The sequence below is a fragment of the Diplotaxodon limnothrissa genome, linkage group LG3, assembly GCF_057381915.1.
Source record: "Diplotaxodon limnothrissa isolate DT_005_m linkage group LG3, D_limnothrissa_male_GT1.1, whole genome shotgun sequence".
NCBI lineage: Eukaryota > Metazoa > Chordata > Actinopteri > Cichliformes > Cichlidae > Diplotaxodon > Diplotaxodon limnothrissa.
In genome coordinates, this window is record NC_140598.1 from 29,238,853 (window position 1) to 29,255,500 (window position 16,648).

General features: G+C 43.7%; 1 protein-coding gene across 1 annotated transcript; it reads right to left on the reverse strand.

Moving 5' to 3' along the window:
* Positions 1–1,345: 1,345 nt before the first annotated feature.
* Positions 1,346–10,297, reverse strand: LOC146635260 (uncharacterized). The gene is made up of 4 exons (XM_085350070.1): positions 9,786–10,297; positions 7,341–9,297; positions 2,002–6,615; positions 1,346–1,918 (listed from the first exon to the last, which is right to left on the reverse strand). The coding sequence occupies exons 2-3, from the start codon at positions 8,782–8,784 to the stop codon at positions 2,414–2,416; spliced, it is 5,646 nt and encodes a 1,881-aa protein (XP_085206196.1). The 5' UTR covers positions 8,785–9,297; positions 9,786–10,297; the 3' UTR covers positions 1,346–1,918; positions 2,002–2,413.
* Positions 10,298–16,648: the final 6,351 nt, after the last annotated feature.

The following is a 16,648-nucleotide window of genomic DNA, read 5'->3' on the forward strand; positions in this document are numbered from 1 at the left end:
TGTTCCACCTTGACACTGATGGAGCTCCGCTTGTTTCTTGTTCTCCTCGTTCCGACAAAACACTCATATCTGCCCGCATCATTGAAGGTGACTTCCTTCAGAATCACTGAAACGTCTCCATTCTTCATCTCCGGGTCTCTCAGCTTCACCCGGCCTTTGTAAGACAGATGCTGATATTTTTCATAGGAGCGCTGCTCTCTGTAGTACCACACGTAGTCTGTCAGCTCAGGTCTGCTCCACTCCAGCAGCTCGATGGGAGCATCTGTAAAACCCCAACACTGGAGAGTGGCGTCCTCTCCCTGCTTCACTGTGATCACCTCATCCGGATCTAAACCACAACAGAAGAACAGTCATTAGTGCTTCAGCTCAAAGAAAACTACGGGGAAAAATCCCAAAAAGGTCAAAGTGTTTCATATGTGATGAGTGAATACACAGACACATCCAACATCCAGGTGAGACTGAAAACACGCAGATCTGCTGAAAGTAATTTAAACTCTAGCCAAACATTTGTGCTTGCACAGGGCTGGAATGGGACAAAACCTAAATCATAAAATGAGGCTAACCCAGAGAGAATGTATTTGTAACTTATATTAATTTCAAACAATAACAGACCATGTTGATCATATTAATAATAATCCAGCTGAAACGCACATAACCAAGAGTGAAAATATAATATATGTAAATGTGTGATCAGTGTGATCAGTTCACACATGTAAATAGAAGCTGAGGTATACATCATCTGCAGCAATCTGAGAAAGACAAGTGTCACAAAATTCTAAATGAATAAATAAAATTATCTGCCCTCACTTGATGCACTTCAAGATATTTTCGTCCGTCACACGAGTGTCGTTTCAATCAACCATTCAACGCTGAAAACCACAAAGTAGTTGTAACCAACTTTAAGGTATAAAGGTGAATTACAGCGCAATAATTACTTGGGCTCGTAATAAGACCCTGGCCAGAATCAGAAGACACCAAATTCGTATGGAGCCAAAGTATTGAGCAGCAATAATGACCTGGACACAATGTTAACTTTTGAGTAGCCACTCTTGTATTGTTACAAAGTATAACAGGTATTTGTCCAATTTGTACAGATAAAGTATAAAATAAAATAAATAGTGTGCACACTCAACAAAATAAAAGTACTCGTTGGGGCCCTTTAAGAATTTAGAGTTAAGCTGGCGATAGCCAACTTCAAAGGTCCTTGTGAATGTAACTGGAATGTATGAGTGTGTGGTGTGTATCTTCTTTGGGGTAGATCGTCCTCAAAGTGGTTGGCTCGCCATCTATCACAACCAGAATATCGTCCTGGTCCTTGGACTTTTCCGTCCTCTCCAAAAAAACCTGACCTATAATCCAGGTCATAAAATGTACATTCTAATCAGTCTGTTTCAGATGCATTGTTTAAGGTTAAAATACAAAATCAAAATATTGCATCACCTCATATTCATTGCATCAACATCTTAAATCTTATCAAATCTCACAGTTCTGTTGTACAACATTCAATTTTCAAGCATATCAAATATGAGAACTAAACATCTAAGTTGCTCAAATATTTCTCTATTCATGTAAACATTAATTAAACAATACTTATGGTAAGTAACCATTGACACTCAAAATACAATACACCATAACAAATTCAGAACTATGTGCAAATAAGCAACAAAATATACATATGAGTTCAGTTCAGAGGCATTAAAGCAGTGTGCTTAATTTCTCCACGCTATAGGCCTATTCGTGAGAGAGAAATGCACTAAAAATTACCCTCTAGATTACTTTAAACTCACAGTGAACTGACAAAAATTAGCTTTAGAGCAGCTAAGAACATGTTGCTCACCGTTGCTCTGTTTCACAAAAGCCCAACACACACTGGCGTTGGAATTGCAGCAGCTCTCCGGATGAAAGGTGAGTGGTTAGCCTGTGAGACACCGAGCTAGCATTAGCATGATCGCGATGGTAAGTCTCTACAAGTTTTTTCCATCAGAACAACACTCGTCTTACCGACGTTGCCTCTCTCCTTCATCCAGCCACTCGACTCCGGACTTCCAGCAGGTAAGTAGGCTGGCTTTCCTTCCTCTCAATCCTGAGTTTTCCTCTCTTTTGTCTGTGGATTTCTCGGTTTGAGTAGCAGATGCCTCCACTCCTCTTGCTGAGATAAGAAAAACCCGGGACACCATGCACCTCCACCTCACTTCCTGGCTGACAGGGTCAATGCGGCCTGGGTAGGCTCTGATTGGTTGCTGAGCTAGGTGCCCTCACGTGGGGTGAACTGAGAGGTGCATTCAATGGTCATAGGAAATACGACGCTTGTTGATGTGGACAGTTAATATAAAGAGAATAAGTATGATATTTTTCCATCTGGGCTACACCCTCCCCTCCTGAACTCATGCACGTCCCTGTGCATGGTAGACAGTTAAATGATGATTATTTGACGGGTCAAGGAAGAGGGCGAAGCAGGCTCTTCACCATCACTGATGACATCGGCCCAAGCTGAAGACAGTCCTTGCAAGAATGATTTTGCTGCAGTGATCAGAGGATTGCCTAGCTCCGTATAGTCAAGCCGTCGTGGCGGACGACGGTTTCTCTCAGATCTCCTTACAGAATCATTTGTATCCATGTTTTCCCTTGTATCCACTGGGACTATCTCCTCCACTCTCTCCTCAGAATTCGCACCTCTGGTGCCAGCCTCCTGAAATGGAAGTTGCCTTTCTTGGACGTCTGGGTCATCAACAGGTGAGTCAGTTTCAGTTAAGGTTATTTCATCCACTTGTTCGGTCGGTGTGACTCCATTGGTAGATAAGTACTCAGTATCATCTGTAGTACTGTTAGGCATATCAGGTATGTTGCCAAAATCAGATTGGCTGTCAAAAACAGGTGGGTTGTCAATATCAGGAACATTTACAGGACTCTCACTCACTGTGTGGACAGGGGAACTCAACCAAACAGGAAAGAGCAAATCATCTTCTTCGTCTGAGGAGTTCTCTTCCTCTAGCGCTGGATTTGCACGGGTTCTTGGCCTGCGTGACACTGGCTTCTGTACATGCTCACTGCTTTCCTCCACAGGTAGGTAGCCACATGGTAGCAACAGATCCCGGTGTAGTGTTCTTAGGGGACCATCTTTGTTTTCAGGCTTAACTGTATATACTGGGAGGTTGCCTGCCCTTCTCACCACTACATGCACAGTGTGTTCCCACTTGTCTGAAATCTTATGTTTGCCCCGGATACGGACATTCCTGACCAATACCCGATCTCCAGCTTCCAAGTCTGAGGCAGTTACGTGTCTGTCAAACCTCATTTTGTTCTTGTGAGCCATCTTTGCAGCCTTGTCCATAGCTAACTTGTAGCTTTCTTTGAGACGTGACTTGAGTTTTTGCACATATTCAGAGTGAGATGAGTGTTGTTCCTCTTGCACTGGCAGGTTGAATGCAAGGTCAACTGGCAACCGAGGTTGGCGTCCGAACATCAGTTCGTACGGGGTGAAACCAGTCACTTCATTCCTGGTGCAGTTATAAGCGTGGACCAGGGGTCTTACATGGTCACGCCAACAGGACTTATCTTGATCACGGAGAGTTCCCAGCATATCAAGCAAGGTACGATTAAATCGTTCCACAGGATTGCCCCTAGGATGGTATGGGGTTGTCCTCACCTTGTGGATACCAGCCACCTGACAGAGCTCCTTGATTGTGCGGGACTCAAAATCTGGACCCTGGTCACTATGCAATTTTTCTGGGATGCCATAGTGTACCATAAAGTTCTCCCACAGACACCTTGCCACTGTGCGGGCCTTTTGATTAGGTGTTGGGATAGCAACTGCAAATTTAGTGAAGTGGTCCGTGATCACCAATATATCTTTGGTTCCACTCCTGTCAGCTTCCAGGGACAAGAAGTCCATGCACAAGAGTTCAAGAGGTCGTGTCGTATTAATGTTGACCAAGGGGGCCGCTCTTTCAGGCCGTGCCTTCCTCCGCACGCACCTGCCACACGTCTTCACTTTCCTTTCCACGTCCAAAGCCATCCTTGGCCAATAAAATCTTGACCTTACAAGGTCCAGTGTACGGTCGACTCCCATGTGACCCATATGGTCATGCAGGCTGGTGAGAACTGTGTTGCGAAGCTCAGCTGGAAGTACAAGCTGGTAGGTTTTCTGGGACCCCTCTTGGCGTCGCCGGTACAAGACATTGTTGCGGAGCTCAAGACGGTTAAGCTCTCGGAGGAGCAGTGGAAGCTCAGGGAGCTGTGTGCGCACGGTTGGAGGTGGTGTGTCCCCATATTCGATCTGAGAAATAACATGCTTTATACACTGATCGGCTCTTTGCTCGTCTGCCAGCTCTGCCTCAGTTAGATGGGGAATGGTTGGCAGACCTCCAAACTGTTCCTCTTGCCCATAGCTATCAGGTACAGCACTAGGAGACACAGCAAGCACCTCCACCAAGGCAACACAATCTGCATCTGCCTCTCTTTCATTGTCAGGACTGACGCTGTAGGTGAACTGCCTCTCACAGATTGCTTTCACCACAGACTGATTTACAGCATTGATGTTGTCTGGATCACAAAGGTGATCTTGAGTGAACTGTTGTATGCGTTCAATCTCTTTTTGTGATTTCAGGTCGTCCGCTAGCCCTCCGTGTGGTCTGCGTGATAATCCATCCGCATCTCCATTCTGCTTCCCTGGACGATAGAGGAGTTTGAAAGAGAATGTGGACAGTGCTGCTAGCCACCTATAGCTAGTTGCGTCAAGTTTTGCTGAAGTCAGAATGTAAGTCAGCGGATTACTATCCGTTACAACAGTGAAGTGGTTGCCGTAGAGATAGTCGCTGAACTTTTCTGTAACTGACCACTTGAGCGCCAGAAACTCCAACTTGTGCGCTGGATAGCGATTTTCGCTCCGTGACAGCCCTCTACTTGCATAGCCTATGACTCTAAGTTGTCCCTCTTGCTCCTGATACAATACAGCACCAAGCCCGGTGGTACTGGCGTCGGTGTGCAGTATATAGGGTTTCTGGGGGTCAGCGAAGGCAAGTACAGGGGCAGTGGTGAGACTTTGGATGACTGACTCGAAGGCTTCCTGGCAAGCTGGCGTCCAGCGACCTCCGAAAGGGTCTTTTGGGTCATGGTACTGATGTGCACTTTGTCTTGCGTTTACTTTTGATTTCTTGTGGCTAGGTGGGTACCCCGAAGTTAAGTTGTGGAGAGGTTTCACAATGCTGGAATACCCCTTAACGAACCTTCTATAATACCCAGCAAAACCAAGGAACGACTTTAACTCTCGCAGGGTCTGTGGGACAGGCCATGTTTTAAGGGCCGAAATCTTCTCAGGGTCAGTCCGAACTCCATTTCTGGAGACCACATGTCCCAGATAACGGACTGAAGTCTGGAAGAAGACACATTTCTCTGGTGACAGCTTTAACCCAAACTCTTTTAGATGAGTGAGCACTTTCATGAGTCTTTCTTCGTGTTCCTCAAGGGTTCGGGAGAATACTATCACGTCATCAAGAAAGACCAATGCATCCTTCAAATGCATATCCCCCATGCACCGCTCCATTAACCGCTGGAACGTGCTGGGGGCGTTCGTTACACCCTGAGGCATTCTGTTGAACTCCCAGAAGCCGAGAGGGCACACAAAGGCCGTCTTCGGTTTGTCTGCTTCTTCGACCTCGATCTGGTAGTACCCTGATTTTAGATCAAGAACAGAGAACCACTGTGAACCATTGAGGGCTGAGAATGTGTCCTCTAGCTTCGGAAGGCTGTACGCATCTTTTATAGTCTGAAGGTTTAGACGCCTATAATCGATGCACAACCGGACTTGGCCGTTCTTTTTCCGGACTACCACTATGGGTGACGCAAATGGGGACTCTGACTCTCTAATAACTCCTGCATCAAGGAGTTCCTGAATGTGCTTCCGGACAGCCTCAATGTCCCGTGGGTGGATTGGCCGGGCACGTAGTTTGAAAGGCGTGCCATCCGAAAGTTTTATATGATGTCGCACCTGGTCCGTCCGGCCAAAATCCAGGTCGTGCTGTGCAAACACCTCAGGCATGCCGCTGAGCTGCTGAGTGATGCGCTGTTTCCATTCCAATGGAACTGGGGAGTCACCAAAATTGAAGGTTATGGTGGGCTCTTGGAAAGACGGAGTCTCTGGAGTTCTCTGGGATAGTTCTGACTGTTTGGTCTTGTTGTGTTCCTTTAATAGGATGGTCTGATAAGCACTAACCTCTGCAATAGTACACTTGGCAGGGATGACAATGTCGTGGTCAGACTCGTTGCTTATAACAACTGGCAACTTGTGGGGCCGCCGCTGGGGAAAGTCCACCAGACCGGCTTTAAGTAGCAGGCCACCGGGCAAGGGGGACGATGATGGGTACTCAATTACAACTGATTTTTCATCCTGAAGGCCCTCGCCAAGGGCGACTCCCTCCACCACTACAGTTGAACCAGCTGGAATGACTTGAGGCATCTTGCCAAGTAGCTTCACTACCCCCTGATGGGTGTCACTTGTCTGCTTCCGTCTCAACTCAATGATTTTGAAGACTACTTTGTAGCCATGTGGGAGGGGTTGACGATTGGCTAAGTCAGTCTCTGAGTAGATGTCGAACAGTACATCTAGGGTGTTTGTGCCTATGAGCATGAGGGATTGTGAAGTGTCAGGGACGATTAAAGCAAGTGTGTTTACATCTACTGGAACACCTATAAAGTCCTTTGGAAAAGTTATGGTCATTTCTATATAGCCAAAGTAAGGCACTAGCTGGCCATTAGCACCTTCCACTTCTAAGAGGTCATGTAGTGGCTTGATCTTTTGCTCTGAAAGGTGCTGCTGGTAAAATGACTCAGGAACAGTGGTAACTTGGGAGCCTGAGTCAAGAAGACAGTTGACTTCTTCACCTCTCACAGTCACTTGAGCTGTACTTCTGGTACCAATCAACTGTTTAGGGAGTTGGAAAGATTGGTTCTGCTCTGAATGGTTTAAGCCAGAACATGTTTGTGCTTTGACAGTCTTTGCTGGGGTACTTACTTTGTTAACCTCAGCTGTGATTTTGTCACCATTGTTTACGTCTGAGGGACATTGTTGACTCTCCTCAGCTCCTGTTTGTCCCACAACAGGAACTGTTAGATGTTTAAAGGTGAATCTGTACAATCTCGCGCTTCCCACTGGCATTGTTTCTCCTCCAACTGCTTCTTTTTTTCTGCTACTAGGTTGGGGTTAGCGGGGTCAACACAGCATGGAGCGATATGTCCATCTTCACCGCAGTTGAAACAATACCAGGGCTTGGGTCTGCCCCTTTGCCTCTTTGAAGTCTGTCTTTGCATACGTCCATCTACACCATGTGGCTTTGACATCTTACTCTGCGGCTTCCCTGCAGGGTCCTTGCTGTTTGCAAACTTTGTTTTTTTCTGTGACATGAATGTAGTTAGTTGACTTTGCAGACTCGCCACCTGCTTTCGCAGATCCTCAATAGCAGCAATGCTACTCCCATGTTTCTCCTCTGGTTGACAAACATGTGCACCCTGGAACTGTAACTGAGTTCTCTGCTTTGTGGTGCCAATGTGTTTTCTCATACGGTTAGTTTTTGCTTGCTGTCGATCTTCCTCAGAGCGAATCATTAACAACAGGTCTGAGAATTGGGGTGGGCTGCTCTTCTTTTGCTCAAGTTGCAGGGCGCTGAGTAGGTCGTTGTCCCAACATCCCCTGCAGAACTGTTTAAGTAGATGTTTGTCCACTTCTTCACATGCGACTCCCCCCCTCTTCGTGGCTCTGTTTAATGCTAGCTGTAGCCGGTGAAGGTAAGTGGATGACTTCTCACCTGGATCTTGAAGGGTGTTCAGGAATTGAGCGAAAAGTTCCTCGCCATCTTCTACAGTGCCAAAGGCTGAATCTAGAAGCTGCAAATAAGTCACAGGTGGTGACTCAGGCCGCAAACTCTTAACTATATCAGCTGCTGGTGGGAGCAGGCTCTCATGGATCTTTCTGGATATTTGCAGGGGGGACATGCTGGGATCATTTTGGAGCAGTTCAATTTGTGTGCGCCATGTGTCATAATCAGTTTCATTGTTAGGTCTGGGAACCTTACCGGAGAAGGAACGGAGTCTCACCTGGGACTGGATGTGTGGGACAAGATCTTGCCTTCGTACGATATGCTCTACCACAACCTTCTGAATGTCAGGTGGGTTCAAGTCACTTACTGAGAGGGACGCTGCTCTCCTTCCATTAGTGAGGGGAACATCATCAGTGGCACCAGTATCACTTGGTGTAACATCTGAATGTGAGGTGTGACACTGTCGCTCTTTAGAAGCGGGCGGAGATACAACAGTGGTCTCGACATACGTGGGAGAAGGTTCTTCAGTGGTAGGTCGCATGGCTTCAACATCCTCCCCAATCTGACACATCATCTCCTTCAGCACCTCACCGTAGTCTTTGCCACTCAGCTTGGCTAGTTCCTTGAGTTCCGCCAAGTAGGTTTTTGTAACATTACTCCCAACCGTGGTAGTGTACATGCTACTGAGTGTTTTAATTTCATAGACAACGCTGGGATCAGCTTGTGCTGTGTATGTGTATGGTAAACGAGGTTCTAAACCTTCTAAGGCTGAACTGCTAGAGTATTCTACGATCAGGTTTTGGTAGAAGTTGGACAGTGAATCATCAACAAAAAGGACTCTTGTGATTTTACCATACTGTTTCAGAAAGTCAATGACCTGTTCATCTTTCTCAGATACCTGTGTTATCCCAGCGACAACAACCGCATTAGGTATTTTGACACCAGACTTTTGTATGAAATCCATGCTGGTCATTGCCTCAATATTGATGCTCAAATCAATTGGCTCCTGGCTGGCTCGCCACTTCTGTAACCAACTTTAAGGTATAAAGGTGAATTACAGCGCAATAATTACTTGGGCTCGTAATAAGACCCTGGCCAGAATCAGAAGACACCAAATTCGTATGGAGCCAAAGTATTGAGCAGCAATAATGACCTGGACACAATGTTAACTTTTGAGTAGCCACTCTTGTATTGTTACAAAGTATAACAGGTATTTGTCCAATTTGTACAGATAAAGTATAAAATAAAATAAATAGTGTGCACACTCAACAAAATAAAAGTACTCGTTGGGGCCCTTTAAGAATTTAGAGTTAAGCTGGCGATAGCCAACTTCAAAGGTCCTTGTGAATGTAACTGGAATGTATGAGTGTGTGGTGTGTATCTTCTTTGGGGTAGATCGTCCTCAAAGTGGTTGGCTCGCCATCTATCACAACCAGAATATCGTCCTGGTCCTTGGACTTTTCCGTCCTCTCCAAAAAAACCTGACCTATAATCCAGGTCATAAAATGTACATTCTAATCAGTCTGTTTCAGATGCATTGTTTAAGGTTAAAATACAAAATCAAAATATTGCATCACCTCATATTCATTGCATCAACATCTTAAATCTTATCAAATCTCACAGTTCTGTTGTACAACATTCAATTTTCAAGCATATCAAATATGAGAACTAAACATCTAAGTTGCTCAAATATTTCTCTATTCATGTAAACATTAATTAAACAATACTTATGGTAAGTAACCATTGACACTCAAAATACAATACACCATAACAAATTCAGAACTATGTGCAAATAAGCAACAAAATATACATATGAGTTCAGTTCAGAGGCATTAAAGCAGTGTGCTTAATTTCTCCACGCTATAGGCCTATTCGTGAGAGAGAAATGCACTAAAAATTACCCTCTAGATTACTTTAAACTCACAGTGAACTGACAAAAATTAGCTTTAGAGCAGCTAAGAACATGTTGCTCACCGTTGCTCTGTTTCACAAAAGCCCAACACACACTGGCGTTGGAATTGCAGCAGCTCTCCGGATGAAAGGTGAGTGGTTAGCCTGTGAGACACCGAGCTAGCATTAGCATGATCGCGATGGTAAGTCTCTACAAGTTTTTTCCATCAGAACAACACTCGTCTTACCGACGTTGCCTCTCTCCTTCATCCAGCCACTCGACTCCGGACTTCCAGCAGGTAAGTAGGCTGGCTTTCCTTCCTCTCAATCCTGAGTTTTCCTCTCTTTTGTCTGTGGATTTCTCGGTTTGAGTAGCAGATGCCTCCACTCCTCTTGCTGAGATAAGAAAAACCCGGGACACCATGCACCTCCACCTCACTTCCTGGCTGACAGGGTCAATGCGGCCTGGGTAGGCTCTGATTGGTTGCTGAGCTAGGTGCCCTCACGTGGGGTGAACTGAGAGGTGCATTCAATGGTCATAGGAAATACGACGCTTGTTGATGTGGACAGTTAATATAAAGAGAATAAGTATGATATTTTTCCATCTGGGCTACATAGTGAATCACAAAGCGAAACTCCAAAGACGTGTGACAGGATGACTCAGCAACAGGTGAAAACACATTCTGGGAATCCGAGCACAGAGCGCAGACCTACCGCAGGTTACACTCGTTACCTGCATGTTTACATTCATTTTTCATTCATGTTCATTTATTGTGTCTGACGAATGTTTTCGTAAACTTTGAGAAAGTTCACGAAAACACGCAGATCTGCTGAATTTCGTAAACTTTGCTGAAGCATTTCGTAAATATTTCAGCAAAGTTTACGAAAACAGTCGTTCCTCACCGATGATGATGAACTGGCAGGTCTGTTACCGACAGCTAATATCTGCGTCCACACATGAAGCGAGCAGAACAGAAGCCGAAAGTGGACCGCATCCTCCAACTGCAAGGATGGCGCAAAAATAAATAATAATAAAAAAAACACACACACACGCATATATCAACCAGTTCCTATTTGTTTACCTTTTGATAGTGAAGTCCAAATCATCAAAAAGAAAAAGAAAACAGATATGAGCCACATTCCTGTAGTTTAAGTGATTCCAGCGCAATCGCTTAAAGAAAGTACGTATTGGTGCGTGCAGGATCCATATATGCAATGTCGATACCAACTCTTGTACAGATACGGATCAATGAGATCGACACTTTAGATGCGATGTCATCGAAGAGGAGACCCGACTGTGTGTGCAAGAACCGCTGCTTTCACAAGTCACAGAGCCGCCGCAGTTTGTTCCTCCGCCTCCTTTCTTTTGTTTTGATTGTTGTACTGTCACGTGACTCATGCAGTGTCGGGCAAACAAGTAGCGTCAACTATTACACTTTGGGCGTGAGAACGTGTTGGCCTGAAAACACGTGACGATGTGAAACTACACTCCAAGATGAGCCGAGTGCCTCTGACACCTGGGGACAGAAAGAGAGGAAGATCCGAAATCATGTAGCTAATGTACCACTGTCACACAGACGAGGACAAAACATCAAGAAAGCCCTTTATTGTCACTGTGCAGGAATTAGATTGGTTGGAAAAAAACTTTGTAAAGATATCCTCTCGTCTGCAGCAGTTTGAGGAAAGGAAGTGTCACAAAATTACAAACAAATAGCTGAACTACTTCATAAAGTCAGTATGCCCTCACAAGATGCACTCCCAGATGCCAAAGTTGTTTCAGTTATTAGTGAAGAACACAAAGCAGTCGGTTACAAAACGAAACTTCAAAGACGTGTCACATGATGACTCAAGTCTGACCTGTGCCTTGATAAGGAACCCGAAAAAACACCAACTCCCTGCCAAGATTCTGGGAATCCAGGAATCCAGCACACAGAGCAGAGATCTGGCAGTCGGTACTGGTTGCTTTATATTTAAATTAATTTTCATACAATGTGTCTGGTGTTGTTGTCTGAAGGTGATACTGACACCAATTTGGCACACGTAATCTTCTCAAAATTTACAACATAGTAGAGGCACTGTTATCTGCAGTGTAGTGGCAATTCCTTTTGTTTGATAAACTAAACATCCCACAATTAAAAATCTACAAACCACTGCTGCACTGAGATAATATTTTGTACGCAGGCAAAAGAAGTCCACTGTCCAAACTTGAAAGTTGCACTTTTTATAGTTTATTAATCCAGTTTGGCAAGCAATATCAAGATCCATTTTTTCTTACTTCCTGCTGCTTCTCCTGCTCTGGTAAAAAAAACCATAGGCCCACCCCAGTACGTGCTGGTTCTATACCAGTCTCTTTATTTATAGAAAAATGGCCCTACAGTTATTACTGACTGACTTAACAAGGTAAACACCAAAAAAAAAACCCAAAAAACCATTGAAACAAATATTAACCTGCAAATAAAACTTGTAAATAAACCCAAAATATAAGTAAACTAACAACAAACTTTAACTAATTTCAAAATAATAAAATTAAAGAACAAATAGCTCCAACAGTGCCAACATCGCTACTTCCAGACTTGGTTGTACTTTGCTTTCTTCTGCTTGTGTATTAATGTTTCAGAGATGCAACAACCATTTCCTGATGTGAAACAAAGAGCGGAACAGGACTGTGGTTATCTTTCATGAATGCTGCGGAAACAAGCCGACTCCTGAAAATGAACTGTGCCCACATGTCTTTGTTTCCATTCTGTCCCTGGAGAGTGACCCAGTTGTTCATTAACATGAACTCATGTTCACCACTTGCAGAAATGAAAGTAATGCAAGCACAGCAAACATCTGCTTAAGCAGCCGTTTGTCTTCATGTCAGTGTTTAAGACAATCAGGAATCTTAACCACCCACAGCACTGGATACAAATAAAAACAAGATGTGCAGGTCTATTCTTTACTTTTGTGATTTCTGTTTCAGCTGAGGTCTTTTGTTGCTATAAAACCAACAACTTGATCAGTTGTGTTTCTGTTGTTCTGTTGTTTTGAAATATTTGTATTTGTCTCCTTTTTGCTAAACAGCATCATACCAGCTAACCAGGCCCATGAAGTGGAGGTTAAATAAAGCTGTGATGTATAAAGCTGCTTTTCAGCTGGTTAACAAGAGAGTGGAGAAGAGATCTAACTTTGTATATAAATAAGACTGAGCACGCATCAGTACAACCCGTCTACTTCTTCCTTCTTCTCTCATTAGGGATCGCCACAGCAGATCATCTGCCTCCATCTCACCCCATCTCTACCATCCCCCTCTAACGTGCCAACACTGCTGATTTTCTTTGGTGAACAGAAATCCAAATACATTTCAGTTTTAAATGTCTAATGGGATGAAAAATGAAAATGAATTTCAGTAGAAATACCACAAGGAATTATCAACACTGATATAAGGCACAGTCATACATGAACAAATGAACAAATGTTAACAGTCTGTAGTTGATTAGACATTCATTTTCATCCAGTTGTCCAGTTCAAGTTAGCGGAGGGTGATAGAGTTGTGGCTGGAGCCTGTACAATTCCCCAGTTTCAGAGAGTCTTCAGGAGGCACATGTAGACTCTGCCCTGAAGCAGCAAACACACAGGAGAAAAACACAGTGGGTACATCTTAGTTTCACTACAAGGCTTTGAAAGGTCTGCAAACAAACGATGAATGAAGCTGAAATATAAATGTGCCAGCTTGGACTACTGATGGGACACCCAGCTGATTTCAAAGAGTCCTTGATGGTTAGTACCCACGTCTTTGGTGTGACAGGAATGACTCATTTAACCCACATGGGCCCATCACAACCGTTAACAACAGACAAGTGAAACTGTATGAACACCTCAGGCCTGTTAGGGACACGACCCTCTCAGTGATGTCACAGCTAAATGGAGAAGGCCCCATCAGTTACAGAAAGCATTGGCACTGTTCTTCCTCATTTTTAGATAAAGCTACGGACGGAATAAAAAAACTAAACACAACAATAGCCATCAACCTCCTGACGAATTTCTATTTTTCATATTTTGTGCCATTTTTGCAAATACAGCGAACCAAACACTAAGAATAAGATCGGAGCCATCAGCACAGCATCAATGAATAAATCATTAAGATGATACTCCAAGATGAGCTGACAGAGTGTCAGAAGGAGGATCCAAAATCATGTAATCTATCACTGACACACAGACAGAGGATAAAACATGAAGAAATCTTACTAGTGTCTAGAAAAAGGCCATTCCTAAAAGACAGCACAGAGGCCCTGAGCACCAGATCTATAGAAGCCAACACGACCCTGCAGGCTGTGTAAAGGTGTCACAAAGACTATCCAGCACATGAGATGCAAGCTAGGACAGCGTACAACCAAGTGGCTGGGAGATGGATCCCCAAAAATCCATCTGGGACGGATGATGTGAAATCTTTGCTTCTTTGGTGAATCTTACATGTGGAATCAACCTGAATACACAATCACTGCTTTGTGAAACAATTACATTTCACTGTGAAAACATTCACAATGAATAACAAACACAACCATCCTGATCTTCACTCAGTGCAGTTACATTGCTCTGACCTTTTCTCAGAAGCAGCTCGAATTCCTGTAAAATCCCCAAGAGAAGTGACATCATCTAAACTGTATGTCACAAGCCTAATGTTTTACTTTCTGTTTAACCACCTACTTCCTGCCCCCCCTCTGATTCGTGTGAAAGCTTAATGCTTCCTATAATCACTCCACTGTCTACAGCCTCCTGTCACAGATGAACACTCTCCAAGTCCTCCTAATTTTTCCGTCGGACACTGGCGCCACCGGGCCCTCTGACCACCACCAGTAGGCAATGGGTGAAGTGTCTTGCCCAAGGACACAACGACCGAGACTGTTCAAGCCAGGGCTCGAACCGGCAACCTTCTGATTATAAGACAAACTGCCAACTATTGAGCTACGATCCCCTTGGTGGCAAGACGGGTAGAGGGGACAGAGAGAGAAAGAGAAGAAGAGGATCTAAGACACCAAGATGGGCTGGTGATCTGAACCAGGTCAGAGACATATGGAGGAGACAGATGATGAATAGCCGTATACACGGGTATTTTGAGATTGATACAATATTTGACCAGGAGCCAATGAAGCTGCTGCAGGACAGTATTGATGTGGTGGATAGAAGGAGTCCTGGTGATGATACGAGCAGCAGTGTTCTGGACGCGTTAGAGCTTGTGGATGGATTTTTGAGTAAGACCAAAAAATAATTGAATGACAGTAATCGATCCGGGAAGTAACACGGCTATGAACAAGAATGGCAGTGGCATGTGGAGTGAGAAAAGGACGGAGCTGATTAATGGTGCACAATTGAAAATATGCAGAACGAGTGGCATTATTAATGTGTGAATTGAAAGACAGAGTACTGTCGAGGATGACACCCAAACTTTTCACAGAGGAAGAAACGAAGGTGTGCACCGAGGACAGCATGAGTAGTTGTGACTAACAGGTGCCTACACCATAAATCATTAGAAACTGAAATCTATGCATGTGTTTTTAATGTTTGCTGCGACCTGATGGTCAGTTTTTAGTGCAAACTACAGAGTACAAGTGCAGTGTGATAGAATAAAATTTTATGTCCTCTGTTTGTACAACAAACATTCTGATAGATGCATAGATCAAACACTGCAGTAATTAAAACCCGACAAGAGCAAAGGCCTCTGGATAGAGTCTTTGCAGTTTGCTGATGGCGTCAGTTAAGTTTTTCATGGCTGTTTCAGCATTTTCATCTGATGCTACATAAACTACAGAAGGTCTGCACTGGATAATCAACAACACAATTATCTATCTACATCAGAGCAGTAAGTGCGCACACTGTCAGACATGTGCACCAGGATTTAATGTAGAAGCACAAACCACCTCTCTGCCACATTGTTTGGGAGCTCATTACTTAACCACACATCCATGAAAAACATGTAATGAGCAGCAGTGGATAACCTTGTGAGGGTTACAAACAGAACATCAAATCTCAAACAGTACACTTCATTTTGAAGATCTACAATCTACAGTGTGAAAAACCATCAGAATGAACATTTAAAAGGTAAGTAAACAAATTTGATGTCGAGGACACAAACCCCAAAAGGCACTGAAGAAACAGTAAGACACAACAAGCGAAAAAGGAAGACTGAAGCTATAAGTACACAAAGGCTAATAAGGGTAATCAAAGATGTGAAATCAAATACAAGAAACAAAAGGGTATCAAAGTAAAACAGGAAGCAATGTAAGAAGGGAACAAAAAGAGCAAGATTAGCATTAAAATACAGGAGAATATAGAGGAGACAGAATAAACTGGAACTCAAAGAATTAAAGATAAACTACCAACAGAAACTTCATTTCACTTCAGAAAAGGTAACAAAAACCTGAGATTATAATCATAAAGAAACCAACTAAGAAAAGGTTTGAACAGAATCGTGGATTGTAATTTAATTTAAGTTCATAGCACACAACACCAGGTTCAGTTTTAACTGCCGGTCTCACTGATATAAACTGAGCCAGAGTTTCTAAATGCCCATCCTGCAGTCAGTGTGTGTTTGCAGATGAAAGGTAGCAGTGGGCGGTGTTCTTGCAGGACCACCAGTCTTTTAGCCTGTGGTTAACAGATGTTCCACAGCACTGTAGTCGTTCAGTTTCCTGTTTAACATGAACATGTGAGCAGACTGCAGAGGTGCAGGTGTTTCACACACCGTCACATGTTTTATTACACAACGTTTGAATCTTTTGACAGGAGAATGATTACATGTAAGTGCTTTAAATCCATTAAACTTCCATTACTACTATTCAGTCTTTGACTGGTCCATGTTTTCTTCATTTATTTATTCATTAAAGCATAATATTCCAGTTTAAATATGCGGTGTTGCACATTGTTCAATCACAGAGATGTGACGACCACAATCTGACAGATTAAACAGG

Excerpts from the sequence above, each read along its gene's own strand:
- LOC146635260 (XM_085350070.1), bottom strand. The coding sequence starts at position 8,784 with ATGACCAGCATGGATTTCATACAAAAGTCTGGTGTCAAAATACCTAAT. Across the intron at positions 6,616-7,340 it reads CCCTGCAGGGAAGCCGCAGA|GCACAAACACCCTAGATGTA; the intron begins GTAAGATGTCAA and ends TCATGCTCATAG.